Source organism: Chelonus insularis, unplaced genomic scaffold, assembly GCF_013357705.1.
Source record: "Chelonus insularis isolate UGA/USDA-ARS -01 unplaced genomic scaffold, ASM1335770v1 contig_401_pilon, whole genome shotgun sequence".
In the NCBI taxonomy this organism is placed as follows: Eukaryota; Metazoa; Arthropoda; class Insecta; order Hymenoptera; family Braconidae; genus Chelonus; species Chelonus insularis.
This window is the reverse complement of record NW_023276558.1, coordinates 255776-277804: the sequence shown is the minus strand read 5'-3', so window position 1 is coordinate 277804 and position 22029 is coordinate 255776. Positions and strand designations below refer to the sequence as shown.

The 22029-nt window shown below is 26.7% G+C and overlaps 1 protein-coding gene across 1 annotated transcript in view; it reads right to left on the bottom strand.

The window, feature by feature from the left end:
- The window catches only part of Sema1a (semaphorin 1a), a 108811-nt gene that overhangs the window by 9715 nt on the left and 77067 nt on the right, over positions 1-22029 (bottom strand). The window contains exon 3 of the mRNA XM_035086527.1: positions 1162-1258. Within this exon, the coding sequence (XP_034942418.1) occupies positions 1162-1258 (97 nt within the window). The remainder of the gene's footprint in view (positions 1-1161; positions 1259-22029) is intronic.

Sequence of the window (22029 nt, the reverse complement as noted above, 5' to 3'; positions counted from 1 at the left end):
AATATTTCTAGATGGTAGGATTTAAAAAAAATAAGAGCTTTACTGGCTTCCTTGTGACAGTGATTAAAATTTCATGCATGATCGCTAGAGTTACTCTGTTCTAGTTATGTGTTGATTATATAATCAGCTTAGGGTGTACTGGCTGATAGATGGACTCCTTTCTCACTAATGATGAATCGATTGTTGAAATAAAAGGGAAGTGCATCTTCTGCTATGAATCATCTTCTGATACAAATTTTCATTCCATCATTACTTTGCTATTGAGATGAAGTTTAGTGTTCTTTAAAACTAAGTCATTATTAACACTTGGATTATTTTTCATACATACATCTATACAGTTCTTTATTATTAATATAATTGAACTAAAAAATATAATTATTTAATAAAATAGATCTTTCAATTTTAATTTTATTTTATTTATCGGTTAAATCCAGTTGTCTGTTAATTGTGGTCCATTTCTCTAACATATGACCTAGCCATCATTATCATCTCTAGCCCCCCTAAGCATTATTCGCCATATTTAAATGTCACGATTGTCATGACTATCTAGAGGCAGTGAAATTATCGCTGTTTAGATCCGAGTTATTATTAAAAATAACTAGATATATAGGTTATCATTATTCTCTCTAGTAAACTTTAGTTTATAAACTTTATTAATAATTGTCACGGTGCTTATTTTAACATGAAGTATTGATAAATGTCGGTGATAGAATTGATGTAATTGAATGTATATATTCAACTGACAGTACAAGGTCTATTTTGGTTAACTAATTTTAAAGTTTAGACTTGAATTAGAATTTTAATGTAAATGCATTATTCGGGTTGTTAGGAGAACTGGAATGTAAACTGTAATTGAAGTGTAACGAGTAAAAATTTTAAAGGAAAAAGTTATTATAATTTTAGAGAATAAATCTAGGTACTGCTGATAATAATTTGATGACTAATCAACTATGTTTTGATATCAAGATTAATTATTACTGTTAATCATCAAATAATTTTCGATATGAAATTTGAAAATTCCATTAACAATTCTGTACGATGTAGAAACATGCTGAAGAAAATGTTTCATTTTTCTTATCATTAATTAAAACATAGAGTAAATGATAAAATGATATCATTTGAATGTCTTATTATTAAATAATTATAAAATAATAAAATTACCGTCCGCCAACTAGGAGGTAGTTTCCATCTCGCAGCACCAAACGGAAGTAATCTGTATGGGTTTCATTTCCAGTAAACCTAAATACATCTTCAGCACCTGAAAAAAGAAAAATATTCCTTTTAATAACAATTGAAATGACTGTACAATAAAAACTATGACTATAATAATAATTGTAAAAATTTAAACATTTTTAGCAGTTGGTGTGTGGCGGTGATGAAATCGAAATTATCATTTTTATACGAACAAACCTCTTAGGTATGTTGGTTAGATGTAATTAAGGCCAGGGAAAAAATATTAGAGAAATCCTGGCACTGTTAACTCCTTGGAAAAACGAATTAACATCACGAACAGACATTGAGCTATACGAGCAAATAGATGTTGGCAAAATTTCTGACCTAGTCTACAATCGACCCCGGAAATTAAATGAGCATTATACCTTTCCATATTCATATTCGTTTTTTACAAACTAATAATTTTTTCCGTACATTCTTTTAGCTTTTGAATTTTATTGAAGAAAATGTCATTTACAGCAGACATTACTTGCACTATTTTTTTTGTTTATTGTTTATTATCGTCGTATAACTAATTTAGAAAGAAAATTACGTTTTTTCACCCAACTTTTTCTATGGTTCAATACTTACATATTTTATATGATATATTAAAATGTGAATGAACTTTTCAGAAAGTCATGTGGTGAAATGACGAAAAAAAATTTTCATTAGTTTTATAGACTAGAAAAACGTGTGTAATTTTACTATAAAATATTCTAGGTAATGTAAACTTTCATATTAAATTTTACAAAGTAACTCAGGTTAAATTAATAGAGAACGTATATGTGAAAAGTTTAAATTTTCACTATTACTGTAGCATTTATTGAAAGAAAAACTTGCAAGAAATTTTTTAGTCGTGTTTGAAATCCGATATATTTTTGATTGAGTTCTGAAAGATAATAAATTGCGGTTTTTTTTTAAAGGTTTTTAATTAAAATTAATTAATAAAATACTACTTTAAAAAAAAAAATATGTATAATAGCAACAATGAAAGAACAAAAAACAGAGGTAATTAAAAAAAAATAACAAAAAATATATATCAGGTTGCAAAAAACATAGAAAGTTAATAAATAGTTTAAAACAAAATTTACGACTTTTTAGTTGAGCAGAATGACAATACGTTTTGATTAAAGAAGAAAAAGAACAAATATGTTAAGCTCAACTTTGGTAAAAAAATTTAAAAGCTCAAACTTCAAGTAAAAAGGAGATATATTCATTTTTAAAAATTTTGTGATGCATAATTTACTAGGGAAAAGTGGTTATAAAGAACTGAGTTTTAAAAGAGCTTCTCGAAGTTTTTGGACATATACTAAACGCCCTAATATCTGAGAAAACTAATATCTTTGTTGTAAAGTAATGTTTGATTATTACTGTAATGGTCTGCTAAAGTCACTTTCAAACAATTTGAAAAGAATAAACATAAAAATGATTTCTTCAGTTTTTCTAGAAAAAAAATAAAAGTAAGTAAAGTTTGAAAGTCGAACAAAAATTGAGAGTAAAGATAAAAAAATAAAATTATTGACAAGACATAAAATTATCGACATCTTCGTGCACATGTCACCGGCAAAAAATCTATCACTTTTATGTGTTACTTCATGTCTTCAGTAAAAAGTATTTTGCTGATAAGGAAAAATTGAAAATCGCGGTTTCTTCTGAACAGCTTTATCGATTTTTTTTGTTAACACTGTGCATTAATAGTTTATCATCAATCAAACGAGATTACAGTATTGGTTTTTTTTCCACTAAATTCACATAAAAGGTAGTCTACCATGAAGCAAAAATCGACATTATTGATTTTTCTAGGAATGACTTCAATAATTGTGCTGAGATTTCAGACATTTATCAAAACATTCAGCAAGAAACTTGGTGAGATCCACCCCTGCTATTTATTTCAGTTTATTTTAGTTTTGACCCTCTGCAGTTAGACTACAGGAAGGAAATATCTCTTTTTTATAGTTCAGTTGAATTAATTTATGAATTATTTTATCTATTGTGTCAAATGATATTGGTATCATTATTTTTATTGTAACAGTTAACTTGGATTATTAGAAGATATAAATCTGTAGTGAATGAAAGAAACTTTAATATTATACGCCACGTGCAGTAATTAGTACATGTCTTACTTTAGTTTGACGAGGGTTTTTCGGATCGATAATTTGAGTAAATTTTGTAGTAACAAATTTTGAAGATTATTAAGGAAAAACTCGATTGTTAATAAACAAAAGAGTTATTGATTTTTATTTAATAATTTATTATAAAAATTAATCAATAAAAAATCGGTTTGATGAATAATAAATGAGCAAAATCATCATCAGCAATATTGCAGTGCATACGTTAATTAACTACTTAAAAATAAATAATGTAGGTAAGCCTCTTTTTAAAATTTAAAAACAGAACTATTAGTGGTTTTTAGTTAAAAAAAAAGTAATTAAAAATTAAAGAAGTTATTTCAATATACTAGAAAAATTTTTATCTTTTTTCCCAATCTAATAATATGTCATTTACGATTAATTTATTCCTCAGTTCATGACGTGACATATGTCCTGACTAAAAATGGTTATAAATAAAAAATTATAAATGATTTATTAACGAATGGTCATGACAGTGCTAATCAAAATATCTGCATTCCCACAACAATCGCAATATTTGTAACACTACATGTCATTATTATGACAGATAATATCATCATTATGAAGTAACGATTTCGAATAATCATGCGTGAAAGCTCAAATACGAATAATTTATTTATTCTCATCACGTTAGGTAAATTTAATCAAGGCTCTTATATCGACGTGTAATGCCATTCATATCTCTTGTAAAGTATATAATCTGATTATAATCAAGAGAGCTTTAGAACTAACACTTGTCTGTTTATGTGTTATACCATAAAACTAACAATACTGTTCAACCATTATATTATATCATATTTTATTGACTTTTAATAGCAATTCTGATTTAAGGATATTAATTTTATATGTATTCTATCCAATCCCAGCATTTCTTTGAACTAATTTATGGAAACTCAAATTCAAACATTTCTTTGCAACAAGTATAAAGTTCAACTTTCATATGGAGTAAATTAGAATTGCTACTTTACTTATTTGAGATCAAAAGAAAATTTTTTCTCAATAACAAATATGAATAGAAAAAATGATATTTTTTTGTAAGACTGATTTAATACAAGTTTATTCCATTCAAATAAAATGTTCAGTGTATAATATTAAAAGAAAAAATTAAACCAAATCATAATGAATAACTCTGTTTTAAAATAGTTATTATTAAAATTAATATTATGACTTTAGAAAATTAAAATATCTTTTGGATGAAAATGAATTATCTTTATATTAAGAATAATATCAAACATGGACATGTTAAAGCTTTTTTAATTCTCTAGATGATTAGTGAAAGTAAAAATAGAAAAATATTTTTATAAAATTTTTATTTAATAACTATTGAATATTTATAAACTTTTATATACTACCCTATATTCTATAAAGAATTTTTTTCGTTTGTTTTTCTATTTTTATGACATTTTTAGATCTCCATAACAACACCCAAGTGACATTATATCACGGTTACGATAGAAAATTGTTTTTTTTTTTTTTTGAGTTGTCTCTTATAGTGTGTATACTATTTATGAGTCGATATTCATAGAGATAACACAAGTCAAAGCGATTTATGTTGAGCTTTTTATTTTAACTTATAGGCTTAAGTAACAATGATTGCTGGGTGCAGAGTTGAATGATCAAGTTTGAATAGCGTAATCGGATAAGAGTTTTGGAGTAACCAATTTGATCAATAAATCTATATTAATACTGAAATTTATAAGCAATCAATGACAGTTCGTGTTTGAAAGATATCTAAACACAACCAAACAATTTCACTTATTCTGAAAATACTCTTCACTAATTTTTTATTTATTTATTACACTCAATCTTGATTAAATAACAATACTTATTAACTGGTATCGTTCAAGTTTCGATTGAATTAAAAAATATACTGATTTTAAATAATATCAAATTACATGATTAGAATTTTAAACAATTTTTGATCTTTATCAATTTGATATTAAATCCAGTCATTCATCTAGGTTATAAAACTCTGATACCCTTTACTTTCAATCGTCTGAAAATGTTAAAATACTATGAAGAATAGTTTTTTCAACTGAAAGAAAAAAAATCAAGTAGAATAATCTAGTTTTATTCAGACTACTTTTATTCAACTTACTACTCTGAACTTGATTTTACAGCTATCATTATACTTGGCATTATGTAGATAGCTTTTTGTTCTTCAACTGGTATTGAACGATCATAAGATTGATTGAGATGAGACACACGTCTAGGGGAAGAGTCAAGAAACATTGGGATGCGCGTGGTTTGAGCAATTTCAGTTGCAAAGTTTTGTAAGGTAGAGTTAGTCGATTTAGAAAATATCGAACAGTAAACTTTCTTCCCTTCTGTAGTGTTGTATATAGTTTCAGTTGCCGTCGATTCTCCCTTCTGCATCACACTCAAGCGTGTGCATTTTCCAAGTCGCGTCTCGCCAGTTCTAACTTCGATTGGATTCGTGTTTATGTATATATATATGTGTACATATAAATATATATATATATATATATATAAATGTATATATGTATATATGATATAACGTTGTACACCTGCCATCGAGAAGCTCCTTTCGTGCATGCAAAACTCTACGAGTTGGTATATTAATAATGTACCATAAGGCACTCGTGTGCTCCACGGAAACGTAATCTGTCCTTCCATTTCACCTCATTCATTCATTTTCCTTATTTTTATTCTGCCTATCTTGCACGTTAATTTGCACAATTTTACGAGGTTTTTTTTTCTTTATATTATTTATTGTAACGTTGAATACATTCAAACAGTTCCCCAAGCAATGAAAAAAAATATCAAACTTTTTCCTTCGTTGATGTATATTTCAACAATTTTCGTATGGAAAAAATGCCCTCTAAGTAATTGGAATACGTCGAGTGCATGTGTAACGTTTGATTGTGGACAATCGCCATTGTTTTAGTAAATATTGTTAACATAGTATTGTACGTTTATTTGAGAACAATAATAAAAGAATAAAAATATCTTTAATAAAAGTAAAGTAAATAATAAACATGTACGTAAATAGTATTTTTAAATTGAAGTCTTGTTAATGTTTTCAACAACTGATTTAAAAATAATTTCATATTTAAAATTCACTGTTAAAAATATTTATTAATTATAATTTGAAGTTATTTTCTTTTAAAGGATAGAATATTATTTTTAATATTAGAAAAAAAAAGTTTTAATAAAATTTTAAATAATTATTGTTTCTTTCTGAGTAGTTATGATTATTCTATTTAGGGAAATAAAGATTTTAATTAAATCTTTGAACGTAACTTTTTGTCAAAACTCTCTGTTTAAAACAGTGAGTGACTCATTCACTAAAGTTCTCTGCATTAAACAGTGTGCCACATTCAGAAACTATTGTCTTCAACAGTAACAGATTTAATCACTGTTTAAAACAGTGAAAATTTGTTCCAATTTTAAGAAAGAAATAGAGCTTTGTTTTCCAATTTAGTAAACAAGAGAAATGAGTTTAAGCAATAAATAATAAATTATCTTTTTCATTTGTAATGAGTTCCATGAATTGGTCTGTTACAAAGGGTGATATGATAAAGTACATTCATTTTTTTTTTCATTTTAATCTTTAAACACAACTAGACGGTACAATATCAATCCATAAAACAGTATAATATTAACTTGTATTACTACGAAAAATATATTTAACCATTGCAAAAAAAATTTTAACTCAAAATCAATGTTTTTTTTTCATTTTTTTTGTTTAACCTACTATTGATATTAATATTAATATTTAAATGTAGCACATGGTTAAAATTGAATTTGCAATCACGACAATTCCAAATAGATTAAACGTAAATGCCAATTTCATAGTATAAATTCAGTCTCGATTCCAATATCGATGTTTATTACTCGATATTTGAGATCTAAGCTAACTGAAAGGATTTTCGTACAGGATAATATTTGAATTGATTCCATTTCAGTTTATACTGATTTGAATATCAAGATATATTGTATGCGGTGAATTGAGTTTTACATTTTAAAACCACAAGTTTCGACATTTCAATAAGATCTAACCCAAAGGAATTGAGTAAATCGGATTGAAAAGAGAAAAAATAAAAAATCTTTCACATAGGAAAACAAAACAAGCCAAGTAAATACAACATTCTATTGTAAAATCAAAGACATTTTCCTCAAGGCAGGAAGTGAAGCCACATGATGGTTGGAAGTTTGTTTGGAGTTGGATTTAGGATGGCTCTAAACTTCGGTCAGAGGTCGTACCATGTACTGTCTCACGCTTAGATGACCTGACAGTATCGTAATGTTTCTACTACATCTAACGTCCACTTTATGTCTTCTTTACAATTGTTTATTTTAAAATTTACCATTCAAGTGAGCATATAATTAATTAGGACACTTTTTTTTACTACTTGTCCACCAATTCAGACTGATTTCGAATCTTCAATTACGTTGATAGACATCTAATAGAACTTCCAATGTGATGGAATGTCAATAAAATTGATGGAATTGGCAATCATATCTACAGATATATATATCTATATATTTTATAGAGATATTTATATAGCTATAGATAAAAGACTCAAGAACAAATAAAAAGAATAGAAGAGTAGTTTAAACTAACGGAAATAGACAGTCTGAACTTTCTGTTACGAGCAATGTAGTCCCAAGAGCACTGAAAAATGAAGAATGAAGAGAGTATCAAGAGAATGTTACTGCAACATAGTAATGCACTTGACTGGTTTAACAAATCGAAAGAAGTTTCATCATGTGATGTGTTAATTCATGTCAGCACGATGCAGAATGTTAATATGATTTTTTAAATTATATATATATATATATTTTCTCTCTCTTCCTTATTTATTTGAAAGAAGAAGTAATAATGAAATCAATCATCTTCAACTTCAATTAAGTGTCTACTCATTATTTCCAAACGTAATAACGATGATAATTATTAGTGATTATTGGTTATGATAATATTTATTTTTAATCAGGACTAGCGTCTACGAGGGAGAGTAATTTACTTTGCTGAAGAGAGTTGTTATGATATGTTAGGAGAGATTGTTCATATCAAGCTTATTTTGATTTATGTTAGATGGAACTTGGGATTGTCATTTTATTGTTTCAAAATAAACATTAATTTAATTAATTTACTCTAATGAATACTTGTGAATAATTGATAAGCCTTAATAAATCGAAATTGAATATTCGTCAGCATTGATAACAAAAGAATTCAATATTTAACTTTACAATTAAAATGATAAAACTTCTTTTGAAAATAGATAGGAATAATTCTACATAATTGTTCATTTTTGATTGATATTTTATAGATGTAAATCACAATTCTTTAGAATTAATAAAATAAACTTCTAGTAAACAATAAAATAAAACAGCTCATAGAAACATGTACAAACATAAAATGTCTTCACTTGGATCCATAAGTATACGTCTTTCAATTGAAAAAAGTACATTCGTGGTGTATTTGGTTTTAGGTTGAACAAAAAGAGAAAATAAAATGTAAGTGAGAAAGGTAAACGAGTTTCGACAGGTAACTTATAAAATACTTCCTAAGATAAATACAAAAAAAAAAAAGAACTGAACTAAAATATGAGGAAAAAAGGAAGAAAAATAGTATGCATTCTTTACTTGAATTAATGGCATATTATAGATTGTTTGTGAAAGCATTGGCTTTTACGACAGTCAAGATAAAAATAGAATTTCTGATTTCTTTACCATCACAACCATATTCTCTATGTCTTTATACTGAATCGTACTCTATCGATTTAATCATCTTTAATAAGCTTTGAATTGATTTACTGATTAAAAATATATAGTCAATAAAGAATTTAAAATAATAAAAATATTAACAATTAAAACTCTACTTTATTTGTGATTTTAATTACTGATTGTAAGTTTTTTAATTATCTATTGTACTTCTTGAAATATTATGGCATGAAGTGTCGTGGAAAAAATGGAAACCAATTATCTAGAAGTGAATATAAAATTGGATATTAGATTGATTAAATGGTGTAATGGTTCAATTGTAAAAGAGAAGAGTGGAAAGAAAAAGAGTGAGGATAATCTTAATACACTTAAAGATCTATCGAAAACCAATTAAGTAAACTCAGAGTAAGATAGAGTATGTCATTTAAAAGACAGTCACAAGTAATTCACATCATTATTCATCGTTATATATATATGTTTGGAAAATATGTTACTGAATTCGCACTTACTTAATTCTCTTGAACGAATGAGAAGCAGTTGATTGCTCTAATTTAGAATCTTTAGCAAATTATTTCAAGTTTAAAAATATTTTTAGGCCATTTTTTACCACCTTAATCATTTTAAGACTTTTTTATTTTTAATATTAAATTTATTTCTAATTTATTTATTACTTTGAAAGGGATTTTTTTCACCTAGTGCATGTTGAAATTAAATAAAACGTCAATTTAAATGTAGAAAAATTTAAAAATTTCTTTTTTATCGATGACATGCTGATCAGAAGCACATTGAAGTAAAATCTCAGAACCAGATTCAATAAATTGATCAGACACACATTTGATATTCTGATCAAGAACATATTTGACATCCTAATATTGACGGCGTCCGATGAAGCGTTATATTTCTTATCTGGACTTGATAGAGACGTCCGATCAGAATTATTAATTAAATTAAATAAAGAAATTTCTTGCTTTTATTCAAACCTGAAAGTTTTTATTCTATTTTTAAAAAATAATGCTCAATCAAGATCATTACCTTATTATTATAAATTCTAAGTTTCTTTTCTCAAAAATTATCTTATCATTTACTATTCTGGGACAAAAATTAAAAATTCCAAGTGAAGTTTCTTTTAATGATCCAATTGCATTGTTGTATATAAAAGATTTGACTAACTATAAAGATCTAGTGAATGTACAATTTATAATTATAGGACTTTGATAAATTTTTCTTTTGAACTAAATAAGTTATTACTATGCATATATCAAGGTAGATTGAATAAATTAGCCCTGTAATTATAAATATAGATTTTAAATGGTATGGTTTCAATGAAACTTTCATGCAATAAATAAATTAGACCCTATTTAATTATTAGGGGGCCTATTTACCTAGTAGAGCTATATCACCAACCACCTTCTTACCTAACAAGATTACCTTTTGCATTATACCTTTAAGTACTTGCTAGAGTAATGGAGAAAAACTTTTCTCTGGACTTGGACGTCTTCTCTTCATTGAGTTAGAATACAAATAAAAAAACTTTGATATTTATTTGATATTTATTCATACAAGTTAGAAGATATGTAAGATGATTGTAAACTGAATTTCCTTATTTCAAGGAACCTATCTGATGAATTAGAAACAATAACGGGAAATCGATCATTGAACACTGCGACGTCGTACCGGCGACGTCTCCGGCCGTAATAATAATTCGGATAGATGGATAGATGTTCCCCAAGGGAATGGAAACGTCAACGATGTTCCAATCCTGTTCGAGAATAATGCAGCAATCTGATGAACGTGGTCACGCGACATATACTATTGAACAAAAGCTGAGCATTACTGAAGTCTTCACAATCATACTAAATTGTTCTTGAGCCATCAATAATTTCAGTAACAACTGCTTTTATTAGGCTGTGTAATCAAGCATGGACTTTCATTGTACTATTCATTCTTTTCCTTCAAAAAGACTTCATCAGCTCTTTAACTTATCAATATTTTGACAACTATTGTATTGAAAGGTCCAGAATACTGAAGACATTTTTATTATTTTTTAGGAAGACATAGGTTTTAATGTTTATCAACATTATTTCTCAATTATGATTAGGAAATGTTTCAATGAAATACACCGTTGAGTCATATCAAACTTGAATACGATATATTCTAAAAACAATAAACAAAAAGGATGCATGAGTATATACGTAGGAATAAATCCATATTTAAATACAGTTGAATCACTTTTGTTTTACTAGAAATTGATCAAATCACTACTTTGACATATGTTATAGAAAAATCTCAGCAAGAACAGTTCAATAAGGTGTATTAAATTGATTTAGCCACCATAGATCATTTCAATAAGTTAGATTTTTATAAGAAATTTTCTACGTCTATATCGCTGAAAATAAGATATGAAAGACAAAGAGAATTTTATCTAAAATTCAAACATGTTCCCAAAACTACCAAAATAAAGAATGATATCATCAACTACTAGGAATTGAATTAATATGGTGATGATGAATGTAATGAATATCGAAATAACTATAATAGGTATTCAAATAACACATACAAGCTTTCATAAAATAAATTGAATAAAAGTAATATTGAGAGAAACTAGAGTTGAGCAACGATAAGGATACATTCACACAACTATTTCTAAAAGTTTTCTAGTAACCATTCCAACTAATCTCTTTCTTTGATTTAAGTGGAGATGTATGTTATATTTTTGTTCTACTCTAGACCGCACTTAGTTTTGCTGATTTAATCTAGTTACTGGGATAAAGTTGGAAAAAAGTTCAGATTAACGATTTTCAATTCAATGTGAATTATTTATTGATGATTGTAATAGTATTGGATAACCAATTTTTTACTCGATTTATTATATAATACATAAATTAAGTTGAATGAATAGAGTCAATTAATTATTATACATCGAAATGTACTTGAAAATTCATATTAATTATTGTTCAGGTTACTATTTGTTTTTATTGACATTTATTAGAGAAATTTCTATTTCGAATACCCATATCCGATGATAAATTTTAATAATAAACCATAACAAACTATAAATAGTTAGTTTGATATCACTAATAAAACAATGCATTCATCATGATTATTATAAAATTGGTGATTGGCACGAATAATTCAATTTTCAGTTAAAATTTGAAATGGAAAAATAACTAATTCCAATTAAAAATTTTTTCTAATTAAAACAATTTTTTATAGAACTATCAAATACAATCTAATTGGTATCGGTTATCAAATGACAATTTGATTTTTTTTCAAATGTCATAAAGCAATTATTATCAATAAATTAAAAAAAAAACCTTGGGAAAATGATTGTTCTATTGCACTGAAATTGGTTTATTATATAATAACTCATGATGATAAGATATCAAGTTCTTGGATAAAGAATAACCAACCCTCACTGTAATAGTTTCCTAGAAGTGAGTCACTCATGTTCGTCACCACGTGATCCACGTGACCAAGGGTAGAAATATCTTTTATGCAGAAAAATAGTTTAACAGAGTAGGACTGTAAGGGAATAATAAAAACTTTTGTTGAACTTTCAAGTATTATTTACAGATAATAGAAATTAACCATGTTGTACTTAATATGATACTTCATCAAAGTGGATGAAATAATTAGAGGTAATTTATGGCTACACATTTAGTTGATTATAGTACAATGTAAATTTTAAATCGTTTAAATTATTTCTTAAAGAGAGTAGTACCATAAAAGATAGAATTCAACATGAGGGTATGATCAATGCATTGATCAATAAATTACTTGAGCAAGAATTTTCTAAAGCTGAAGTTCAAGAACTAGTCTAGGATTATTAAAAAGTAAGAGCTTTAAAAGTTATATCCAGATCTGATCGTGTCAGTGATTGCTGTAAAAAGTTTTTCTGAGTGTATCAAAAATTATCTTGACCAATTGAAAAGAAAATTATTGCTTCTTAGTAATCAATAAAAATTAAATGAGTCATTTTTATATTATCACCATTATCAATCAAGTTTAGTTTTTTTATTAGAATCTAAGCAAGATCATCATTACAACGAAGCAAGATTTTATGACGAAACAAACTAGTTTATCAAGAATACTTTCTTTATTGATTACAACGTGATTGAATTCCATTACCATCTTTTTGAAAGTTCATGTTCAGACCTAATTAAACTAAAGTTGACATGTCAACTTAACAACCGTTCTGAGGTGCTGTCGTATGCTTCTGCAATACCTGTACAACAGTCTATTGTCATGATATTGCTTCGCACGTTTCCTAGTGGTCTTTGCGGCTGTTGCTCTGGGTACACTAGGCCAAACGGGTGGCACATGCTATCAACAAACTAGAGAATAATGACAAAGCGTCAAAGGAACATAGAGAAGGATTCAAATACAGTTCATCCGGATAGGTTCACGATTCTTCAACAGATCTGTTGTTTTAATATCAACTTTGGAACTTCATTTAAATGAGATTAATACAAAGTCGTGGGTTACTTTTGTGTAAAGTGAATCCATTCCTGTTAATTCTATAAATATATATTTGAATGAGATCTTTAATTCTTTGATGGTTCAACAATGATGGGTTATCAATTGAATTTAGATTCAGTGAAAAGTAGATCAATTGCTAGAAAGCTATTTCCTAAATATTGAGAAAATATTTTTGATATATCATGTTTTATTATCGAGTATTGAATTATTTTATTAAAAGACATCAGCTTCAGTCATTGAAGGTTCAAATAAATGATTTATTGATTTATTCTAGTTCATGATAGCTTGGGTCGAGTGCAATAATTAATCTCATGTCAAATCACAATAAATATCTCATCCATTTGTTCTATGAAAAGAAAAATTTTTCATAGAATTCTTAAATATTAATAATCAATGAATTATATATTTTAATTGATAGAATGGAAACAGTTTATTTTATAAATATTGCAATTGATTTTAAATGGCACACAGTATTTTAAGCATTCAATTTTTTTAATTAAATAGTTAATTCAGTTTTCAAATATTTTTTATACTTTCAGTACAAATTTTGTTTATTATTTACTACTATGATGTATGGATATTTTTTTTTTATTAGAGCTTTTAACCATTATTATTCAATTTTTAATTATATCAATGACTTCTTTTACAAATGGAAATATGAAGTTAAAAGGTATTAAAAGTCAAAAATGTATATGAATTAATTTTAATAAAATGGTTCTGATCGCTGAACAAAAATGATAGATTTTACTTCAATATTCAGTGATATTTCGAAAAAGAATTATACCCGATGAAATTTAATGTAATAAAAATATATCAGGATGATACAGAATGTATGGACAGAGTTATGGAGATTTAATAGATTTATTAAAATCGATTATTATATGAAATTTAAGTGAAATGATAAAATTTGTTTTGTATTAGAAATATAATTATTGATCAATTTTGACAACAATGTAATTAAGGTTGATTCTGATCAACTCACATTAAACTAGAATTTAGCATCAAATTAAAGAGATATTGCCAACATGTTCTACGTTTAATTTTCATGTTTAATGACTGGTTTAGCGTGCATTAATTGGCAGAATTTAAATCAATGTCAGAATCTAATTCAATCTAAATTGATATACATCTAACACATACTCATTTAGATAATTTTTTGGAAATAATTATGGAACAAATTCATTTGCTAGCATATTAACTAATTTAATTATTCATTAAGTAATTAAACAGTGCAGTTAAATCGTTTATTTTAGTCATTAAATTTTCTTAATAGTTGATTTAACATCAATTTGGATCAATACCATTTTCAATCCAATCAAAATGGTACTCATCAAATGATAACATTATTTTTGATACAATAATTCTGATTATTATCATGAGCTTTAAAACTTCAGATAAAAAATGAAATTTTTTCTCATTAAAAAATGGTTTCATGACAACAAAAATGAAGGAGTAATTTTGTTAGTCTCAATTGTCTATATAAAAATGACTGGTTACTTATTTTCATAAAAAATAATGGCAAAATAAAAATCATTGTAGTATATACAAGCAAAATTAGTCATAAAAATTCATTAAACGTAAGAATAAAAAATGGAATCACTCAAAGTAACAAATGATCTGCTATCAAACCATGTTGCTCTAAACTTGACAGTTTAAAGTGCAATATTAGACAAGTGTATAATTTGTGTAGAGTGACTTCAAAGTATCCATCTGGTAGCGCATGCGATTCACATATCATACGAACATTCACTTCCGGAGGGACGCTAAATAATCCTCTGGATAACGGAAGGACAACGATAAATTCCGACCACTGGACGCCGATTAGATACCGTACACGGGGGAGATTTCTCTGGTGGACAGACGCTTACGGATCTACGACATATAGACGAATATATACATATATATATATATATACTTGTGTATATGTACATACTCTATTTCCCACGTGAACCTTATTTGTCAGTTCATTGGAGACTTTGCTTTTTTATAAACGTCAGTAATCCCCGGAACGTTAACAAATTGAACAGTTCTTGAATTCTTTGATTGATATGAGAAAATTACTGGTTTTTTCAGGAAAAATCTAATGCAATTTAGATAGAGTGAGGAAAATGGATATCCTGCAATTTATTTCTACAAAAAAAAAGGGTTGAATTTACAGAGTCATAATTTTTTCAACAATTGGTATTTAAAATTTTTTATGCTAGGTTTTGAAGTTGAGTTTAAAGCACAGAAGTTTTAATGGAAGTGATAAATTTAAAATTTATTAAACTAAAGTAATAAACTTAGAAAACTATATTTTTATAAATAAAAGTTATTTTAAGATAGCCTTGAATAATTTATCAATTAAAAATATAAAACTCTAGGGGAATTAGGGGGAAAAAATTGCAAATTGAACAATCAATTTGGCAGGACAATCATTAATAAAATCAATATCTATGCCATGGGAAATATGTTACGTAAATGAAAAAAGAATTATTTTTATTTCTTTTAATGAATTCTAGAAATAATGCCATTGACAAAAATAAATTACTCGTGAAGAAAATTATTAAAACAGATCATTGAAGTTGATTTTGTTGTTTTTGTCACAAATTTTTTGGAAGAAATGTAAAACTGGAAATTAAAAGAGTAAAACTTGACAGTTATATTGGAAAAAAGAAAAAAAATGGAATAAATAGAATGGGAAATTGAACGGAAATGAAGTAAATATACAACTTTCAAGTTTGAGAGAAGAGGAATTTTCCTCAGGGACAAGAAAAAAGACTTTCAATTACTGCTGCAGATTCTTTATATTTCTATTGTGTAAAAGATACGGAAAACGATTCAATTGAAGTCTTAAGAAAACCGATAGTGACGAGGTCAAAAAATACAATAGGCTTTCCCTTACCTTTCTCACCTAGCATCTTGTTAGCAGACTATCATCTTCCACAACTTTGTTTTTGTATGATTACAATTATTGAGGTCAAAGTGCTGTCAGATTATGGATTTTGTTTTATTTTTTATTTATTTTTTGATAATATAATCAATAGACTTTTCTAGATTATTGAAATTTTTCGTTATATTTAGAGATTCTACATTTCTACGTCAGCTAGAAGAGTAAATTTACTCATTGTTATTATAATTGTAAGCACTTTTTAAATTTATAAGCAAGTATAAATGCATAAATGCTATTTTTCAAATCTATTCAGTTGGAAAATTTTTTATACGATTGTACCTAGTAGTATTGATGTGTTATTTCATATTATAATAAATAAATAAATAAAACAACTCACGATTTCATATCAGAAAAATCGTTATACATTTTCCATGTAAGGAAAATATTTTCATAAAAGATTGCTCGAAAAGAATTTTATGTATTGTAGTTTTTATTAAATACTTGAATATTGTTATTGTTATTCTACTATTTAAAAAATTATTAAACGTACATTTCTATTTAATATATTTCTTTGAAATAATATCTATCTATAAATTTAGTCAGAGTATTTTTTAAAAATATTTTTAATTGATTTAAATTAGTACAACATCAAGAAATTTTGATTGAAGTATTTTTATTTAGTGGATAAATAAAATAAGGTTTATTAATAGATTTATAAAATCGTATCAACATGCTTGTTAATGTGTATGAGTAATACTACAATATATAATCAAAATTTTTTCTGGTCCATTTGTTTCATAAAAGCACGAAACAATGATAAAAAGTCATGTTTATGAATATATAATCCGTTATCAGAGAATGATAAACTTGACTACAATTTTTTCCATACAAATTATGAACTTTTTTTTTTATAAATCAACTCTAGAAAAAGTTTAGAGGAGGTATTAAAAAAATATGTATATATTTGTTCCATACATGAAAAGTTTTAGACTAAGCTTTTTTGTTAGGTGAAAAAATTAATTAATAAAATTATTTGTAGAAGAATTGAAGTAAATAATTACTAGAATAAAGTTATTGATTAACACTATGTGAAATAAAGAGTCTTTAAAACATTAATGTTACAAAACCCTCTATGTAATTTTAACAAGAGATTATTATGTTCTTTAAATTTGAAATTTAATGCAAGGTAACTTGAATTTGTAATCTAAAGTCATGCTTAACAACGTCGTATTATCTTACAGGTTCATGAAACTTGAATTCCTTTGAGTGTATATATGTACATAAAATTCCAGACAATCAAGGATTTTCATTATAAAGAAAAAAAAAGTCAAGATTTCATATAAAATAGGATAAATACTGATTTATATTCAGAAAATAAAAAATTCTGTATAGAAAATATAATAAAGTAAAACTATTTTTAATTGTAAATATCATTTGTACTAATAATTATCTTGATTTCTACGCTTTCAGGTAAGAGGTAGAAGAATAATTTACAGAGAAAATTCAACTCTTCAATGTAGAATTCAAGAACTTACACTTACAACATTGATGGCCATTTTTGGAAAATTTTCAACATCATTTCGTTCTCGAGTAATTGCATCGTAAAACTGAAAGAGCCGTTTTGACTTCGAGCGAGCATAATTTGGTAAGTAAAAATCGTAAAACATTTTAACAGAAGTAAAATTAGAACTCAAAGAGGAAAAAGATGGAGATCGTTAATCTATCTACCACTTTTTTCAAGATTTTCCTTTTTATTACGTGATTTATTTTTTATATTGTATTATTTTTAAAATGTTTCATTCTCTTAACATTAAAAATAAATCCAACATATTGAAGAATTCTATTTTAATTTATTATTAATATTTACAAAGAATAAATTGAAACAGAAAAGAAGATAAATGTAAATAATAATAAAAAATTTATGATGTTTCCATTCATTTTTATCAACAATGCAAATACTTTTCAGAAAATAAACACAAAGCATTTGATCGAATTTAATTATTAAAATCACGTAGAAAAATTTTTTTTAAAAAATGGAGAAGGTTTTTAATAAACAAAATCTATACGTAAATATAATTTTAAAAAGTTTAAAAAAATTCCAAAGAATTCTTTAATAATTTCAAAGGAATATATTAATAATAACATGAAGATTTAATTATAACCAGCTGTGGGATACGTATGTCTTTTCGGCAGTAGCAATAAAATAAGGAATACGACTACACGCAACATTTGTATCTATAATGGTCCTGGTACAGATATTATTGTAGAGTTGAAATGTAGTGCGCGCATGTGTTGTTTAGAAAGCATATTACTTGTTCTTCAAAATTTACACAAGAATCAATATCGAAGAGTAGCTCAAGTTGATATATTTACGGTTTGGTGAGGTCATTCCTATCACCATATTATTACTTTGGAGTAGAAATTTCATCATAACAACAATCATCTATTCATATATTGAACGGTTGAGAGAGATATTCTTTCGAATAAACAAATAATGTCAACATTAAGTTGATTAATTATTGAATTTGTTTTGGCAAGGAATATCATTATCTATGGAATGTTTTCATCAATTTTCTATGCATGATAATTATTATCAACAATATTTCAATCATTTTTGCAAACGTGAGCTAAAAAAAAATTACGTTGATATTCATGATAATGCCTTCTAAGAGTAAAAATGGATAGCATTTATTATGTATTGAATAAATACCAGTTACATTGCAGAATTTTTTTAATAAAAATCAAAAACGATTTTTTTTTAATTGTTTGGTGAGAATAAAATGTGAGATTAAAAAATCAGTTCATTTACCCAGATTTTGGAGGTTTATTTTATTCTATAAAATTCAATATTTTTTGAAAACTATTTGGATAGTGAAAACAGTTAAAAATTATAATTTTTAATAGATTAAATTTAATGAAGATCTTATACGTTTTATTTTTATACAAAAGCTGCTAAAGATTATACCTTATAATATGCTCGTGTATGCTTGAAATAATAATTATTAAAATTTTTTTTCATCAAACCCAATGAAATATAAAAAAAAAATTTTATGAGAAAATAATCCTATCTTCAGTAACTGATGATTCATATTTTCGATAGAAAAATAATTACTTATAAAAAAAATAATATAAGAGACAATATTTTTTATGATTTTAAATATTTTTTTTCCATTAATATTTCGGTAGAAATTGATGATATTTTGAAATGACACTAACTAATTTTAAAATAGTTCCCCGTCAGGAAGTAATCAGTAGAACTTACCCGTTAGTTTATCTGTCAAATTTTACAGGCAACGAATCATATTTCAGATGCAAAACCACAACGGATATTGCCTACGAGCCAATTCGTAAAATATACAAACACATTCAAAATTTCTCTTCCGATTGCAAAAATATATGAACTCTGTGTAGTAATTTCGTTATAAACAACAGACAGTAAATATTTGATGCTGAATTGACAATAACATACTGTTATGAAAAATAAATGTACAAGTACAAATGGTTTTTTTTTGTTATTCCAATACCATTTGAGTTAACGTTAAATAAAATTGGGAAATGTGTAATTATTTAAATATACAGTGGCTTTTGTTGGAGTCTATTAAACTGTTTGATAATTCTTTCCGACATTCAATCATGATGTAATTCAATCATTCATGTAACATAGATCCATACAATCTATTCAATTAATTATCTCACTAATGATTATAATACTATAACACAATAAGTCATCAGAAGATGAGTGTTTGAAGATCTTAAAAGAGATACTAGAGTCTGAGAATTTTTCAAAACGAAACGAAGGAGCTCTTGAAAGCCAGAATGTCTAGTTAAGAATATTTTAAACAAAAAAGTCTGATTGCCGTAACAAAAATATAAAATTTTTTTTATTATTTTATTGAAAACGAAAAAAAAAAATCCAGGATTTATTTCATGTAATATAATTTTTTTTCTGTATTTACCGATATTTTTAAAATTCTTTTCAATGCATTACACTTTTACCAAAACATGAAAATATTATGCATATTTATTTAATTTTCAAAGTGTGCTTTTAACGTATATTAAAAATAAATAAATTCTATTTATTATGATTAAAATTTATTGATGATATATAAAACATATTTCTATTAGATAAAAATTTATTTGGTAAAAAAACTATATTTGGAATATGATTGATCTTATAGAATTTTCGACGTTAAAACATGAAAAAATCAGTGCGTAAGAAGTTGAGGGAAATTAGTAAAATAAGATAGCACATATAAGCCCATTCGCGGATCATTCAGTTATTAGCATGGCATTTCTCTAGTGAAACGAGAGTAGTTAATGTAAAGTTTCATCGTTTAACCTCATTTCCTTCGTCAGCGTTATTTCTGAAAAGCTTTGCGTTTATTCTTCCTCAATTAACTTTATAGCTCATGCGTCGAATATCACGCTTCAAAGCAAATAAATACCGCATACTGTTATACTTGAGTGTTATCTTTCAAATGCATAACCAATGTTAGATAAATATGTTATGTTATTGAATAAAAACAATCACTTGTTCTACCCCGAACTAAATTAACACATGAATAAATATAAATAAATATCTACACGTTAAAAGCGGCTTTTACTCATTTTCGGTCACACACAAGTTAATTGTGTCGATTAGTTAAAGTGACATTTAAAGCCAGGCCAAATGACCAAGACAAAGTCATATAGATGTATTTGTTGAAGTATGTTAGCTACAACCAATTGTGGAAATTACCTCGGTTGGTTTCACGCCGACACATTATCCGAGAGCTTGAAATTTCTCATGAATTGTCCTTCTGGGTAGTCTATGTACGCAAGGAGAAACTTGACAGTCGGCGGAGGTCACTGGCAATACGGTATTATCGCTTTCAATTCGTAAATTGGATTGGAACAATTGCAAGGGGACGCGGTATGTGTGCTTGGATTGCTCTAAGGGCCATCTCTGAGTGTAGCATAGTGTGCTCGCGGTAGAATTCCAAGAGGGACTTGACAGAAAGGGGAAAGAGTCGGCAGCGCACAAGGGCTGTTCGATCAATAATATGCCGCAGCGCTACCTCGTATTCTACCGCTGCTGTTATACTACTGCACTGCTTCTCTGCAGCTGGCCCCCTTTTTTTTCTCAATCATGACTCATATCACTTTCTTAGTCTTTTTTCCCTGAGACACATTGCCTTATTTTCATCCAACTATTTTTCCTTCAGTTCAAATTGTTCTCGCAAAAGATGACCGACGCAAAAACCCACCTCCCTTTTTTCTTATGCCAAATCCTTTCGCACTTTTCACTTCTGACACTTGAGAAAAATCGATGGATTCTATTTTCAAACCAATTTAACATCATCCTATTCATTTTTTGTCACTCATCTATTCACCGTGATTTTTATATTACTCAGTTGAGCTGAATGATAGGTTTATTTAAATAATTTTCTAATAAAGTGGAACTTTCAGTTGAGCTTTTGATATTCGAAGAAAGATTACTTTTTTCAGTTTTGAAAAAGAGATTGTCAGCTTGGAGAGTTTTTTTTTTAAGTATGCAAACAAAAAATGACTCATTAATTAAATTAACAATAAAAAGGTAAATACTTTTTGGCAAAAATTCATTGGAAAAAATTTAAGTTTAAATTGATTCGTTTTTTTTTTATCTAAAAG